The following is a 16338-nucleotide window of genomic DNA, read 5'->3' as shown; positions in this document are numbered from 1 at the left end:
TATAATCCCTTGTAACACTACTTTGTAAAATACTGATCAGCAATAAACATATGATGTTCAAACACCCATAGCAGCAAAGTTTATGGCTTACGCATTTATAGCATTTTAACATTATTAACCCTGAGCCGACGGGCCCTGCGCTTCCGGCAAAGGACGTGCTTACACCTACGGCACAAACCCAACATGACTCAGGATATTTGGGCGTAATCCCGTGGCAGCGAGCGAAGAAACACGCACGTCGCTCCCTCTTGTTGCCTCTTGGCATTTTCTGATTTACTTAGCCAAATAAATGTAAAATACTATGTCATACTATGAATGACTGATGTAAGGAACGTGCTTTTACTAAGGAGAATTACAAAACAACCTGCGGGGAGCATCTCGGCGGGGCGGCCTCTGGGCAGGTTTCCGTGTCCGTCAAGGCTCCGGCACCGCCCAAGGGGCAACCAGGGCTTGTGCCGTGTCCCTTCCCTAGGTCAGCGCGGGGACGGCCGGGGCTGGACCCTGCGATGGAGCCCAGCCAACCGCCCTTATCGGCGGGGCCCGGCCGGCGTGGCGAGCGGCCGGCACCGCCCCGCTATCGCACGCCCGGAGCGCGGCGGGCCCGCGGCTGCCCCGGCTGTTACCGGCCGCCCCCGCCCCCGGCAGCGCGGGGCCGCCCCGCCCGCACCGCGGCGCGTCCCGCCCCGGCCAATGGGCGGCGCCGGCGGGGCCCCGCGGCGGCGGTTGGTCAGCGCCGCGGCCGTTGCGCCCCGCGGCCGCCCGGCACCGCCGCCCGCGCGCGGCTCCGCCTCCCGCCGCGGCCGCTGGCGCTGGGAGGCCCCACAGACGCCATTTCCTCGGCGCCCCCGCGGCGGCGCGGCTGCATCAGCGCTGACGTGAGGCCGACGTGCGGCTCCGCCCGGCCCGATCCCCCCCACCCCCTGTGACGGGGGCAGCACGTACAGGGCGGCGGGTGAGTGCGGGAGGGGGCGGGGACACGTGTGCGCGCAGCCCGACCCCCCGCAGGCCGGGAGCGGGGCAGCGCGGAGGGCAGCGGGCGGCGCGGCGGGCAGGGACGGGCAGGGACGGGCAGGGCAGGCGGGAGGCGCTGTGCCGCGCTCGGCTCAGCCCCGCCGCGGGAGCGCGCGGGAGGCGGCGGGGGCGCGTTCCCGTCGGCAGCCGGGGGCGCGCTGCGCTCAGGGACGGCAGCACAAAGCCCGCACGGCGCTGCGGGGCTGCCCCGAGGCGGCTGTGCATCCCGGGAGTTGCGGAAGGGCTGCGCGGAGCGCCGGCTCCGGTACCGTCCGGGAGCCACGGCGCTCGCCGGGCTCCGGCAGGCGGTGGCTCCAGCGCTTGCTCGGGACGCCGGCTCGGCTCGCCCGGCGTTGCGGCTCGGAGCGGGGTCAGCGCCTGCCTGCTGCGGGCAGAGCGCCCCGGACGGCCCGTGCTGGGGTCTCCGCGGGGCTGCCCCGGCCGAGGGGAGCGTGGGTGCCCGGTGGCGTTTGTGCCTTAGTCCGTTACTCCCGGTTATAACCTTGCCCATAGAGCTTTCGGAGCTGGGTCAGAGCAAGTGGGGAGGGATCACAGTGGGCTTCGTGAGTCCGAAGTCTTTCTTGAAACTTTTGTCTGCATCCCCCACTGCTGTGATAGCATAATTTTTGGTGCTGAGTGCAACCGCGTGTTAAGTGATTCCACGGGGACTGATGCTTGCTTGATTGATCCTCTGGCCTACCCAGGGGCTGGTTGGGCCCCTCTGAACAGGGCCGTGTGTCCGCTCACAGCCGGCTCTGCGCTGCACTGGCAGCATGGTTGAGGTGGCAGGTGCCGAGTGACCAGGTAGCATTGCCTGTGCTCAGAGTAATGGCACGTTGGGGTTTTAAGATTTTGGGGTTTGGGGAAGAAAACAGGGAAATAAGACTGTAGGAGACACAAGAACCTTAGTGATGAAGCTTCTGGTGATACTGAAAAGTTTCAGACCAAACAGTTCTGCAAACTGTTGGGTCTGTTGTGCTGCTGCACATTTTACTTGACTGAATTTACTTGACTGAATTTACTTGACTGAATTCTGTGATCACCTTATCAGCTGGTGTCCTTCATGCCACCAGCATGGTAAAACAGTTATTAGAGAGTTGATACAAAACACAATCCTCTTTTGAAACGAGTGTATTCTGAGAGTTTCCACACTAACTGTGGGGTTATCAATAAATGCAAAACAGGTGTTTGTAAATTCACATTCTTGCTTTCTAGTAACTTCCCTGTGAATAAAGGCCTTCAAAGAGATTTGGAGCAAGGGCTGAAGCACAGTTTGTAGCCCCTTACGATTGATTTCCTTTGTATCAAACCACATTTGTAAACAGTCCCTGATGTATAAAGGATGGTTGAAATAAAAAAGTTGTTTTTAAAAATGTCTGTGGGTATTTATTTAGACAGTCACACACTTCTAGTTATGCAAAATACTGTAGCAATCTGCTTTTGCAGTATAATTTCACCAATAGACATTAAATATTATGTTGATATGCAGAGATGTAAAACTAACAGCAGTACTGGGAGGAGTGAAAGGATTTCTTGTGCTTTTTATTGTAAAAGAACATGTATTGCTAGGGCTGCTGTCCTTCATCTCTTACCTATGGGCAAAAATATAAAGAATTCACATCTTTAGCTGTAAATTGCTAAAATTTTCTAGGAAAAATTTTCTGGTTTTGTTTAGCTGATTCCATCTGTCAGATTTCTCCTGTCAGGGGTGGTTCATCTGATCGCAGTTGAAGAAGCTTTTGATGTGCACTGTATGCATCATCTTAATCAGTGTTTATCTGCTACTGATCACTGACCTGCTGTCCATTAGTCTCAGTGACTACAGTAAACATGTGCTTATGTATATTGAAATGTTGCTGGTTTGGTAACAGTTAAACTTCCTGCCACATCCTGAAGATCTCTTTGCAAAGTTGTAGGAAGAAGCAAGTATCTTTGCTTCATTATGGAAAACCATTTTTGCCCCCTTTTTATGTGTGTGCAGAGGTATAACTTGTTTATTAATTTAAAAATCCAGACTAGTATTTAAAATTATTGTTCAGTCTTTGTAAGTAACTAAGATTAAAAATGTAAGAAAAAGATGTATTAATAACGAGTATAACACTAAAACTTGTATGTAATTAGTCATACATTGAAGAAAAACAATATAATGTTAAACAGGACCCAAGACCACTTACTTTAAGCTATTTGCTTAGTTTTCCCTTAAAAATAGAAGGAAGGTTATGTAAACTTTTAAGTGTACTGATAGACTTTTATAAAGGATTTTAAAGGCTTGGTGGAAAATTCTGTTTTTCTTTCTTGGAAACTTAATAGCAATGAATATGTTAATATTTGCTTGCAATGCAGACAGATTGAGTGTGATATGTGTGGAAACGGTTTTCTGAATTGGATTAGTAATACTTTCATACCTGAGTCTGTATTACTGATGTTTTAGAAACAGCATAATTATAGTATTGCTCAGTATTTTTTCTGTGTATTTATTAAAAAGTTTGATGTATTCATGTTGACATGATATGTAATATGGGGAAATAAAAACCCTGTACAGCTGAGGTTATGAGAGTGCTTTGAAGACAGTGACAGCCTAATCTGAAATGCAGGAGTTCCTTGGCGTGCCTGGTCTTGAGCTGTGTACAAGCCCACATGAACTGGCACAGCTCAGTGTGACTGTGCCACCGCTGACCCTGTGGGCTCAAATGACTGCAGCTGACCTGCTCCTGCCAGGACAGCGATCCCATGGCTGTGTCTGTCAAAGATTCCTAATCTTGTAACATGTCTGAATCGTGATACTAATGTGCTAGTTTGTCTTAAGTCATCGTTCTCACTGAAGTTTTATGCCAAGATAGCTCATGTATCTTTTAAAATTACTCATATACTTCATTTTTTTTTTTTTTTTTTTTTTTTAGGCTGTGATTGGATCTTTATATTTGGATGTTGTTATAAGTCAAGTCACTATTTGGTCACAGAGATTGTCAAAACGAAGCAGGTTTGAGCTTATCTAGGAAAAGTATTTTGCTGTGTTTCAGAGTAGTGATTGCATTTTATGGCAGTCAAATTTTCAGATTTTACTCCACCCTGCTAAAATTTTCAATTAAGCAATCATTTGTATTGAGAGTCAGCATAGACGCAATTATAGATGGAAAATCTATAAATTTTGGAGTTTTCCATGTATATCATAAATCTTAATTATGTTTGTCACTCCATTGACATATATAGTTCTTGCTGTTTTTCTAATTAGAGATAAATAATCAAAAAATACACCCCTTACTCTGTACTGCATTTCCCAAAATACAGGGAATAGCTTTGTTAGATTTTCTGCTGCACTGATGTTCTTTTTGTAGCTTTTTGCTAAATTAGTTAATGCAGCACTGCAGATGAAAAGTCTTGGGGAGAAAAATCCTGATAAAGTAGTATAAATAAATACATTTTAATACTGTTCTGCGATCAGTGCGAAATTAAGCTAAAAATCAGGAACTAAATTTTTTCCAAGATGAAAAATGGCACTTTCTGGGTAAAAATTCTATGAAATGCATTCAGTGGGAATAAAAGTACTTGGGTTTTTTTGTTTGTTTGTTTGTTTTCGGTGGATTTTTTTTTTGGTTTTCTGTGACAGATGGCTCTGGATACAAAAATACTTCAGGGCCTTCATAAAGTGAATTAATTCTGACTATATTCCCATCTTTAGGAAGAGATTACAATGAATATGTTGCCAGTACCTAGGCATTTTTTATTCTTGGTGTGTGAGCTGTTCTGAAGCTTATTCTTACTAGAACCCCATAGACCTTCCATATTTGAGACTTTATGGGTGGCCCTAGTTTACAAAGGAAGAACTTTTTTTCCCTGCTTTATTATTGTTATTATATTGCACATATATAAACCCAGAATATTTTATTTTGGCAACATCTTATAGAAAATTATGATGAAAAGCTTGGTAAAAACATTTTCCCCAGAGCTGTTAGACTTTGGTAAATTTCAGTAGATATTTCATTAGATTGTATCTAAACAAAAAGGTAATTAGTGGTAACTTGCAAGAGAAAAATGTAGAAAGAGTTTAGGTGTAAAATAGCTCCCTCTGATTCTAATCTGAATTGATACTGGCATGGGGTATATAATTTCTCTGAGTAGAAATAATCATGTTAACCCATAAAATGGTGAATTGTTTTGCAGCTTTGTTACTATTAGCTATAGTACTGTTAAGTCTGGTCAGTAGAGTACCATTTGAGGCATAGAAATACGCTTATCTACATCATTTGACTGGGTATCTTTTCATATTTTCATGCCTTTATTTTCGGCAAAAATTTGGTTTTTAAACAACTAATAAATATTGTTCTCTTCAAAGATTGTGGAACGTTCTCTAAAATAGTGCCACAAAAGGAGTTTGGTTACATTTAATTTCTTTAATGTCTTTAACTTATAAGAGGGACTAAATTCCAGAGCCTCAGAGTGAGGTGGGTAGCAGTCCTTGCCTGCCTCTTGCATCTCTCGGTGCAAGTCCTGCGAAGAAACCAAAGTAATTATAAGCCAGTTGAAATAATTGAACTTTGGCCTCAGTCACGCTTGTCATCCCCTAGTTACAGAAACTGAACCTGGGGAACTGAGATTTGCCACCTCTTAAATCCCACAACTAATATCATGTCTTCCTTTTGCGGCTGTCAATTGGTTGTGTAAGTAGGGTGTAGGTGGGAGCGTGCCTGCAGGGTGTCCTGCCTGCCTCTGCCTGACCCTATCCTGTCTGTGTTCTGTTTGTAAACTGACCTGTTGCCATGGCAATGTTTGACATCACCTGTTCAATGTTACACCTTCAGTGCAGGGTTTGGTAGGAGAGAAAGGGAGCCGAAGAGATCCAAGCTCTTGTTTTAAATCTCACACCTTCCATTATGACTAAGTGTGCCAAGAAATATCGAAAAGGAGCTGTCAGGTAATTGCATTTTTATATAGCAGATATGTAGCAGATTTGGAAGTTTTCTCTATGAAGTTTAAACTCTTAGTTTGCATTGAGGATCAGCAAGTTCTTAGTTTTCAATGAAATCTATCCTACTTTAAACCTGTCAAGTGAGAAGAATTGTTGTGGCTCTTGAGCCATGAGTAGTTTACAGACAATTCAAGTGTAGATGCCAGCAGGGAGTAGGCATCTTGGAAGGTTCAGGAGGGCTGTAGCAGCTCATGAGGCTGAAGGGACCTTTTGTGGGCAGCACTGCATGGGACCGTGGCACTCTGCTTGTCCCTTCGCTGAGAACCATCTCCAGAACTGCCTCTCCCTGCAGCTTTCCAAAATACTTGTTTTAGAGCTCCTGGCTATATGAGTGAATATTTTAATGCAGAGGAATGAAGAAAGGACTTCATTTTGACAGAAACATACTTATTTTCTGTCTGCTCCAAATATAAAATAGTTTGGAATTACTCTCCCTAGCTGCCTGATAATGCCTCCCTGTACTGAGTTATTTAAATGTGTATGTACTTACTTTTAGACTGATGACCATGGAAATGGTTGAACAAGATGACAATGCAGTGGATTCTCTGACAGAGAGAAGTGCTGGTCCCCTTCAGAGTCAGCCAGGCCAGAATCAGATTTCCTCAGGATCTGAGGTAAGTTGAAATGTGGAAAGATGAAAAGAATCAATGAAGTGATACTCAGAACTGCTATGATTTTTAAACTATAAATCTTCATGGTATTCTCATGTTTTATAAGTCTTGGTATTAAATAGGAAAAATATAGCAAAGATACACTGGAAACTATGCCTTCAGTAGTTAACAAAGGACTAATACAACATCAGGTCTGTTATAAGGTAACATTTTTAGGAACCCTTTCAGACAAGAGTGATCAGTAAACCAAAGGGATTTTTTAATTTTATTTTCACAAGGTGATTGTTAAAAGATGAGCTACAGTCTTAAAGAGTGGAGGTGGCTACAACATCAAACATATCTAAACCATTTGTGTATCTTGAAGATGTGTTGTATAACAAAAATGGAAACACGAATAAAAATAGCTGTAGTTCTCTCCTAGTTCCATTTTTGTACAGAATATATTTCATCTAATTGCAATTACATTTTTAATGTGTGCTTGTTTTGTTTCATCCCTCTGCATCCAATGTCAGTGTCTGGACTTCTAAAAGCATACTTTACATGTTTTTCTATGGTTGCTCTACTTGGATTATTGTTTGGTAGTTAATGGATAAAAGATTATATAGTAACAATTCTCAAGCATTAAAAATATGTACTGTAATATTCAGCACTTGAGAGAAATAGTGTTCCTGACAGTACTAAGATTTATAGCTTCAGAAAAGTGTATGGACCACTTAAAAGGATTTTCAAAGGCCCTCTGTTAAATAAAAGAATTGATTTTCAAAAATGTCTTGCAGAATTTTTTCATCATTGGAAGTTTGAAGCTATTTGCTAAGATTTGATGCCTCGTATTTATGTTAGATACTTGATTTACATTATAGACACATTTTAAAAACTGAAAGCAGCTGCTCTTTTTGTCAGATCTTCAGGCACAAAGTAGACGGCAAAATATTTATCAACCTTTTTTTGTTGGTTTTGATGCATGCAGCCTTGGGAATATTGCTTGTTTTTTTTCTTTAAGGATTTTATTTGGTTTGCTCTGTTGATGTCATCACCTCATTTTTTCTTTAGTAGTTCTGTTCAAATTTTCATATGATGATTGATGTGTAAAATCTATTGGCTTGTGCAATAGTCTCTGGAGGAGACATCTATGAATTCTGTCACTTGGGTTTTTTAGTGTTGATCCAGAGACAAAGGTGTCACTAATGCTGTAGGAGAGTTTTTGCACTCCTATATTTTGCAATGTATAACACTTTCTATATTTGTCTGTATTTAATGCTTGAGTACTGTGCGTGAAGGTTCAGCTGTATGGGGTATGGGTCTCATACCTTCCAGTTAAAATGAGTAACTCTGAAGTATTGGTGAATCTCCTTCAGTTAACACTGAACCAAGACGTGTACTCTGTTTGAAGGCTGAGTGTAACAGTCTGGAGTGGAGTCCCTGTTTTTGGTCGGACAGCTCAGAGCTGTCCTGGAGCTGGCAGAGCTGCTCGGCGCAGGTGGCTGGAGCTGCTGTCCCTCTCCTGGGCTCCCAGACAAGTGGGGCTGGTGCTGCTGCACCGCCCCGAGGGCTCCGGGCCTGCGCCCATCTCCTCAGCCGCCGGCTCCCTCCCGGGGCCTGCAGCCCTCACACGCCCTCAGTGCCTTCAGGCTGCTCTGCCACAGCATTTGTTGTGGTGAAACTGCCCAGACAGAACACTTACTGCTGACAGGCCTTTTGAGACGCTCCTTTGGCTTAAGATGAGTAGGATTTTCTTAGCCTGTGTTCCTACCTGGCTGGCTTGGAAGGTGAGGCACTTTGTCATGGGGAGTTGGGCCTGAGTGTTGAGGAGTTAAAGCCTGCTGGAGGCCCCTGTATGGGACATCTGACTGGTTTTGTGGTGGTCCAGATGGGAAATTTGTGTGTTTCTGAGGAGTTCATGGCTGTGCCTGTGTATTTTGACTATTACAGAGGAGCACAGATCCCTTCTCCCTCTTTGGCGTGTGGAGGAGTGCAGTTATGAGAAGACAACCACTACAAGTGACTGAAACATCTTGTGCCAACTTCAGTCATCCCTCTTACTTATTTTGTTGCAAATATGCAGAAATAGTAGAAAAGAATGACTTTGATTCTTACTGATAGTGAAAATTCCTGGTCACTGAAACTGAGGGCTCCTTTTCAAATATCTCCAAGGGAGTGGGGAGATGGCACCTATGTGGGTTTTTTTAGCAACATATTTGTTCAACCTTGGTTTTGGTCAGTCAGAAGTAAAACATTTTAATACACTGTGTTTTAATTTGTGGTTTTCTGTGTATTATCAAAGACTTAATCGTAGAAGTGTCAAGCTTGGGAGGAACCTTTTAAGATTATCTAATCTGACCTTCCTGTGCAAGCAGTGTCAGCCAGAACTGTGTCTGCCTGGGATGTAAATATCCCCAAGGATGGAGTCTCTAGAACCTCTCTGGGCATCTGAACCAGCAAGTGACTGCCCTTCCAGTAAAACGTGGAGTTTTTATGTCCAGATGGAATGTAATGGTTTTTAATGTGCTTGATATTTAATTGAATTATGACTTTGGCCAGGGAGTGACTAGCAAAATGCTGAGGGATACAACTGCATAGGAGGTGGGAACATTTTTTTTCTTCTTCTTGGGAGACAGCTGACTTATTTTCCCTTCCTCTATAGGCTTTTTAAAGAAATACCTGCCATTTAGTTTTAAAAGGATGGACCAGGTACTTCATAAGATGCTAATCTTTAGAGGGCAGAGATTGGTTTGTGCTGAAGCATTTTTAATGTCTCCCCTGTTGGGAGAGAGAGGAGACATTAAGAATGTGTGGGCTGGAGCACTGTGGTGTGATGGGATGACCTTCAATGCTAAGAAGGGTGTATTATACATTATTTGTAGAGGAAAAAATAGTGTTTGCATTTTTTTCTTAGCTTGTATCATAGATACTGCTGTATTCTCCTGCAATTTTTTTCCTGCTGAAAGTAAAATTACTTTTTCTACTAAAGCAAAAATGAGTAAATTTGAAACTAGTGAAGATGAGATGCACTTTTTGTCCATTAAATGGTTATTTTTTAAATAAAATGTCCTACTATAGAATCAGCTTATAGTTTCATTTCTGGCATCTGTCACTGTTGATTAATTGACATGGTAATGTCAATTAATTAAAAGCCAGTTGATTAATTGACGTGGTAATGTTTTTGTGATCCAGCTACCAGAATAAATAGGTAAGAAAGTGAAATTATTGGTGGCTGTCTTTAGAAGCTGTTGAAAATGTGCTGAACACCTTTACAAAAGCTTTATGTCTTTGAGGGAAGAGCAGAGGTGTGAGATGGAAAACTTCTCAACCTGTTTTGAGATGAGCTCCATGGGTTGTCTCACATGCATAGATCATCTGTTGCTACATATAGAGCTGTACTTGCAAAGAAGTTAACTTGTATTGGAATGTTCTGATAGTGTTGATGATAGTCAAACTTACATCTTTGAAGACTTAAATCTGCAATGGTATTCAAAGAGAAATTAGATGTTCCTTTTGCAGGATTTCTAGAAGCCATACTGCATTCTGTGTTGCTCTGTGCTCAGCTACACTAAATATAACTGTAACAATGTAAGATCGATGTACTTCAGCCCTTCTCAGATTTGATAAAACACTTTCAGTTGTCTATTTTCTTTAATCCTACATCTTGATGGGTTCCTCTTCGATTCACTTTTTGTTAACCTTGTCATGTTGTCTATCATTAGGGCTGTTTGCTGACCTTGTCTGAGATAACATCTGTCAACCTCTTGCTGCTGGCCCTGAATTAGACATATGTCAGGATTTACAATGTGAGAACTGCTGTCAGAAAGCATAAGTATATTTTCAGGGAGATTTTTAGAGCCTGGAGTGCATAGCTACTACAAGCTGGGACCATTCAAATTTAGCAGTTTGGGGGGTTGTCCTTGTGGGCTCTTGACATCAAAGAGTGTTAAATCTCACTCCCTAGAGATTGAGACCTATGGGAGTTCGCAAGGCTGTTTTAAGTAAGGCTCTAAAACCAGCCTGCCAAATGCAAATGCTGGCCATTTATCAAAGTTGATGTTAGAGGATTATAAATGTGCAGCTATGTCATCATTTTGTGCTTCCTTGAAGCGTATCGTGGCACCAAATGTCTGGAGTCAGTCTAACCTTATTTTCCTTAAAAGTAGGTGCTTGCAGGTCCTTTGATCATTTATTAGGTGAATCCAGTGTGGATTTGCCTTGACTTTTCCAGAATTGCTTTTCACTTCTAGAGTCCTTGTAGTATTTAGAGTCTGCAGCAGGGGCAGAAATCAGATGGGCCTGTGTCCTGCGTTCTTCATTTGGCAATGTTGAAGGTATGAGAGGTTGAATGTGAAGGTAACCTGTCTAGTACTTGGCAGGGAAAGGATATCTGACATTCACAGCATATCCAGGATAACTGTACAGATGGACCATGTATCTTGAATTAAATGATGGGCAGCCTCTTTCTCTGCAAGAGTGTGTGCCTCAGTAGGAAGGTAGTACCTGGTCATTCTTGCTGGCTACTTTTCTCTCCCCACGTAGAAGAGGGAGCACTTACATTTCCAAATACCTGAAATATGGGACCATACTATTACGGTTTGCATGGTTGATACTTATTGAAGCTATTGGATGTGACTGTTGCATGCCTAGGAGCACAGAACCCATACAATGTGTTAAGCCTCCCCTCAGCCTCTGTGTTCCTGACTTGCTTCTGTGGATTGTTTTCAGCTGCTGTGCCAGACAGTCCTTGAAGTAATGATGTTAAAGGTAGCATTGCTCATCACTGATGTCAGAAATAAATTTCTTTGCCAAGTCTGTTTTAGTCAGGATTTACACATGATAGCATGAAAATGTTCTAGTATTTCAGTTGACACAGGAATATTCAGTTTGAAAACTGTTAAGAGAAATCTGAATCAAAATTCAGATTTATTATTATCAAAAGTACATATTTATTATTATCAAAATAATAATTTCCAATATCTATAAATGTGATGCAGAATATGAACGTTGAAAATTTTATAATTCTACCCTTCCCTTAGCACTTAAACCTCTTCATTTAATTTCTTACCTGAATTAATGGGAACAAAACTTCTCCTTTAAACTTTAGTCCAAAAAAGTATTAGCTGAATGAAGTTTTCTTTTTTTTTCCCCCTGTGGGGTTATACTGAATAAGGAGCTTTAAAATGAATGTAGTTTCTTAATCTCAAGTACTGGATTATTTCCTGATTATGTGTGACGGACCCATTGTGTACCAAAAAGAAATTTTAAACTGTTCACCTTTTACTGTTTTATGGCTGTTGTACTCAGAAAGTTCTTTCTGACACACTGAGCATTGTATCAAATTGCAATTCTCACAAAGAGAGCACTAAATAGAAAGGTTTGGTGGAATTGCCTTTATAATGTTTTGAAAAGTTAGCATGCTTTGTAAACGTTTAGACTGCTCTATGATCCCTGCTTGAAGCTTGAGTTTAGGATGTAAGCTTTGCCACAAAATAGATACTATTCTTCAGATCTTTGAGACTTTCTGGAGCTTAATCTCAAATACTTATTTCTGAAAAATTTCTCATAATATTAATATTTATTGAATAGGTTGGGAAGGTTTGTATGTCCTATTTCCCTGTTACTATTTCATGCCATTTAAGGAATGATTTAAGGAACTCATTTCAGGGTTAAAAATGCCCTCAATTGTTCTGTTTTCTGAAAAGTGGTTCAGTTTCCTACAACATTGAACAATTGCATAGTGAATGTTGACAAGATCCTGTCTTTGTTTCCTAGAAACATTGTTTCTTCAAGGTAATTTGAACCAACATTAGGACTTTTTGATAGCAGTGCATCTTAATAGTAGTTAAAATTTTTCACTTCCTTCAAGAAGGGATTATTTCCTAGACAAGCAATATCTTATGGATCAGGAATGAAAACTGCTTTTATATTTGGGTTAAAAAAACACCTCAGTGTAATTATATAAAAACTATAAAAGTTTCTTTAACTGTTTTTTTTTTTTGAATATTCAGCATTCTTCATGTTTTTCTTCTTACTCTCATCTCATTTTATGTTTACTGCTCATACCAGATACCTTTGGAGCTGTGAACAAAGGAAGGGAATAATAATAATAGAATTTTATATTTGAGTCTGATTTTATTGTTGAATGTGCAGAATATATAAGACTTTTCAGTTCAGTTTAATTGAAAAACAGCATTTCTTTTTATGATATGGTTTATGTTTGTCATTGTCTTCCTTTTCTAAGTTTAGAGATGTTTTATCACACAAGTTGAGATCAATCATAGTGTTTTCCCTTTGCATCACTGCTTGTTTCTGTTAATAGATTTAACAGTAACAGAAGAAATATTGAACTATTTCTTAGCCCATAGGTGTTAAGCTGTTTCTCACCCATTTGTCCTCAGCACTGAGGGTTGAGAGTCACAGGCTGGGGAAAGCTGTTCTATGGCTGTGCTAGACTTAGAGAAGATTCAGCTGTTTTTTATTTTTGTTGTTGTTTGAAGCACTGATACACTCCAACTCTCTTTTTCTTGATATATAAAATTATATATATAGCAGGAGTCTGTTAAACTAAATCCGTTTACAAATCCTTGTATGGCTTTATTTAACAGGGAAATTTTTCGCTATCTGAAGAATTCTCATGTCTCTTGAGACATCCATCCAAAAAGCATAATTTCTTACCTAATAAACAAAGCAAAACTAAAGCAGTTCTAAATTTTTTTCTTCCTAAGAACATTCTGCCCTTTATGTTGCAGTGACATTCCACTCCAGTGAATATACATGGGTTTTGTTACATTTCTGGAGGTTCTTCCTAACTTTCATGCTGGCAACAGCAGATCTGGTGTGTGATGGCTGAGGGTTGGGTTGGTTTTTTCTTGTTTATTTGTTTGTTTTGGGTTTTTTTTTTTGGTTTTTTTGTTTTTTTGTTTTTTGATTGAGAAGAAAATACAAAATCTCTGGAGGGAAAAAAACCCAAATAATTGCAGTTTGTTAGGGTACAGTTTTAAGCTTTCCAGACCATTTGGAAAGGTACACGCCTTTGGTAGTTTTATTAGTAAAATAATTTAATTTTGTGTGTTTGATAATTATCTACATCTAAGCTATTTTAGATGTGGCAACAAAATCAGTCTGTTTTAGCTATCACTTCTAAAAGCATTTGGTGAAGTCTTAAGGCATCTTACTTACACATGATGATTGTAATTTTTGCAGGTTTCTGTAGCTGCTTCCAGTGCTGGAAGAGGATCTCCAGCTGTAACTCTAGTGCAGTTGCCTTCTGGTCAAACTGTTCATGTCCAGGGTGTCATTCAAGCCACACAGCCCTCAGTCATTCAGTCACCACACATGCAAGCTGTTCAGGTTAGCTTTTTTATTGTTACATTTTCATGAATATTTGGTACCTCATAAATCTTTTCCCAACCCATCTTCAGTTTCTCTTCATCCCAACCAGTGCTGCAAGATTTATTCAGATGGCACAGGAAACAGCAGGGGGAAAAGTGGCAAACATCCAACCAGCAGCAGCTTTACAAGCATTGTGTAGCAATTCCTTAATGCTTCCTGTTTATCTTATAAGAAATTGTCTGGGAACTTGTGTCTGAACTTCTGCAATAGCAAATTTGTGTTATAACATGGCCTTACTTCAGTGTATCCTGCAGTTTTTAATCATCTTGTATTGCTTTTTGTGGATGTGGATACCAAAAATACAAGCAGCCTCAAAACACACATTTATGTGGCAAATGTTCATGTGTTTGAAGTTGCTGGAACTAGAAAACAGGGATTGGTGCGAAACGTGTAAGACTTTTCAAAGTTTTTAAAAAGTAGTAAAGGCAAGAAAGAATGAATTTGCAGTGTTTTGAAAATTTCTTGGCCTCCCACTGGTGTTTTTTTTTTTGTAGCTAGGAAGGCCTCTGCTCTAGTTTTTTAAAATCTGTTTGGGAAATGTCAGCTGAATTGCTTTTATATATATATATGCTTAAATACAATTGATATTTCTGGTAAGAGAGGGAGGGAAGGGTTTTACTTGTGGCCATTGCAACCCATTAAGGAAAAGCCATGTGTTATCGGTCTTGAGAAGCCATCTTTAATTTTAGAGGCTTCTTAGTAACTTTCCAGTATAATAAACAAAAAGACATATATAAGTAGGATTTATATTTGAGAAAAATAATAAAACCATGATCAGATAATGAATATTTTATTATTGAGCAGTAGATGCAGGTGATAGGACCTCAAGGTTTTGAAATCCTAGATCACTGTGGAAAGAGGTGCGATAGGTGCCAATACTTGATCAAACTTCAAGTCAGAACAGAGTATTCAAAGTAAATACTTTTTTTCATTGGAATTCTTTCCAACTGTAATTTTCCTGAGTAACCTCTATTCGGTAAGCACATTAGGAATTCCCAGTTTCTGTTCCTTTAGTCAGTGTAGTCAGGACATACATGCAAATATAGAGGACTTTTTTCAAAGCTCAGAAGGAGAAATTTCTCAGGAATCTCTTGCCAGCTGCTGCTGTGTCATCGTAGGAGAGTGGAAGTTGACTATTTGTTGTATTGAGTGAACTCTGGCTGCCCACCCTTTCTCAAAGGAGTAGAAACAGGAAAGTTTTGTCCCAATTAATACTGACTAGTTGGTTACAGGTTATGCTTTGGTTTCATCTGGGTAAGAAAGAGCTTGAAGATGCCATAGAAGAATCCATTACAGAGGATGTTCAGCCCTTCTGTGATCCTTTTCAGTACACTATCCTGCCACCTGGCATTTCCTCCAGATCATTTGGCTTTAACTTGCTACCTTATCTCTGCCAGACAGTGGGGAACTTGGGAAATTATATCAGTTTAAAAAAGAAATCAAGAAGTATGCTGAAGGTTGGTGTTGAAGTTTGCATGACCTCTCCCTCAAACATCTGCCATTTTCAACTGGAAAGTGCTCAGAAGTTTTTCTCATAATGCTGTTGTTTTTTAGATGAAAAAATATGTTTATAGCATTCCTTATTGTTTGGTTAAAGGTTGTTTTATTTGTAGGAAGATTTAAATTGTTATTTGACTTATTGCTTGTTCCCCCCCGTAGTGTATCAGGTCTTGGAAACACTTAACATGAGTTTGAAGTTAAATTTGTTCAAATGCAGATAAAGCTGAAATAGGTAAAGTTGAAATCGGAACTGTGTCCAGGAAAAAATTAAAATTGATCGTTCGTTAACATTATGGACATGGTTTTTTGCAATTAGAGTGATCTGAAGTGTTCGTTTCTCTCTTTGTCATGATGAAAATTAAAACTTTTGAAATTTCTTGTAGAAAATGTCCTCTTCCACATTGTGGTGGTTTGACATTGGCCAAATTCCAGGCCCCCATGAAAGTTGTTCACTCACCCTCCCCGGCTACAGCTGGGTGGAGGAGAGAAAATTTAACAAAGGGTTTCATGAGTTGAGATAATGACCAGGAGAAAACACTCCAACAGCAAAACAGGCTCAACTTAAAGATATAAAGTGAATTTATAACTAACAAAATCAGAGCAGGATAATGAGAAGTAAAATAAGCCTTTGAGGACACCTTTTTTCCTCCAGCCCCTCCCTCCTTCCCACTGACAGTTCAGGGAGACAAAATGTGTGCATTTTGGTCAGTTCATCACCCAAGGTTTTCCTCTGCTGCACGGGGAGAGAAGTTGTTCCCCAGTGAGACTGTGGGGTCTCCCACAGGAGACAGTTCTCCATTAACTTCTCCAGCATGGCTCCAATCTCTTGAGCAGCAGTCCTCCCAAAACTGCTGCAATGTGAGTCCCTTCCATGGG

General features: G+C 40.8%; 1 protein-coding gene across 9 annotated transcripts in view; it reads left to right on the top strand.

The window, feature by feature from the left end:
* The first annotated feature begins 761 nt into the window (after window positions 1-761).
* The window catches only part of CREM (cAMP responsive element modulator), a 34081-nt gene continuing 18504 nt past the window's right edge, over window positions 762-16338 (top strand). For 5 of the 9 annotated variants that reach the window (XM_053984762.1, XM_053984787.1, XM_053984746.1 and 2 more), the window contains exons 1-5: window positions 762-952; window positions 3912-3991; window positions 5811-5923; window positions 6474-6591; window positions 13774-13920. In XM_053984762.1, the coding sequence (XP_053840737.1) occupies window positions 5883-5923; window positions 6474-6591; window positions 13774-13920 (306 nt within the window). In that variant the 5' untranslated portion in view covers window positions 762-952; window positions 3912-3991; window positions 5811-5882. The remainder of the gene's footprint in view (window positions 953-3911; window positions 3992-5810; window positions 5924-6473; window positions 6592-13773; window positions 13921-16338) is intronic. The other 4 variants (XM_053984806.1, XM_053984796.1, XM_053984814.1 and 1 more) reach the window with 2 other exon arrangements.

Source organism: Vidua macroura, chromosome 1, assembly GCF_024509145.1.
Source record: "Vidua macroura isolate BioBank_ID:100142 chromosome 1, ASM2450914v1, whole genome shotgun sequence".
Lineage (NCBI taxonomy): Eukaryota > Metazoa > Chordata > Aves > Passeriformes > Viduidae > Vidua > Vidua macroura.
Note: the sequence above shows the minus strand (reverse complement) of the source record. Positions and strands in the feature narration are given on the sequence as shown.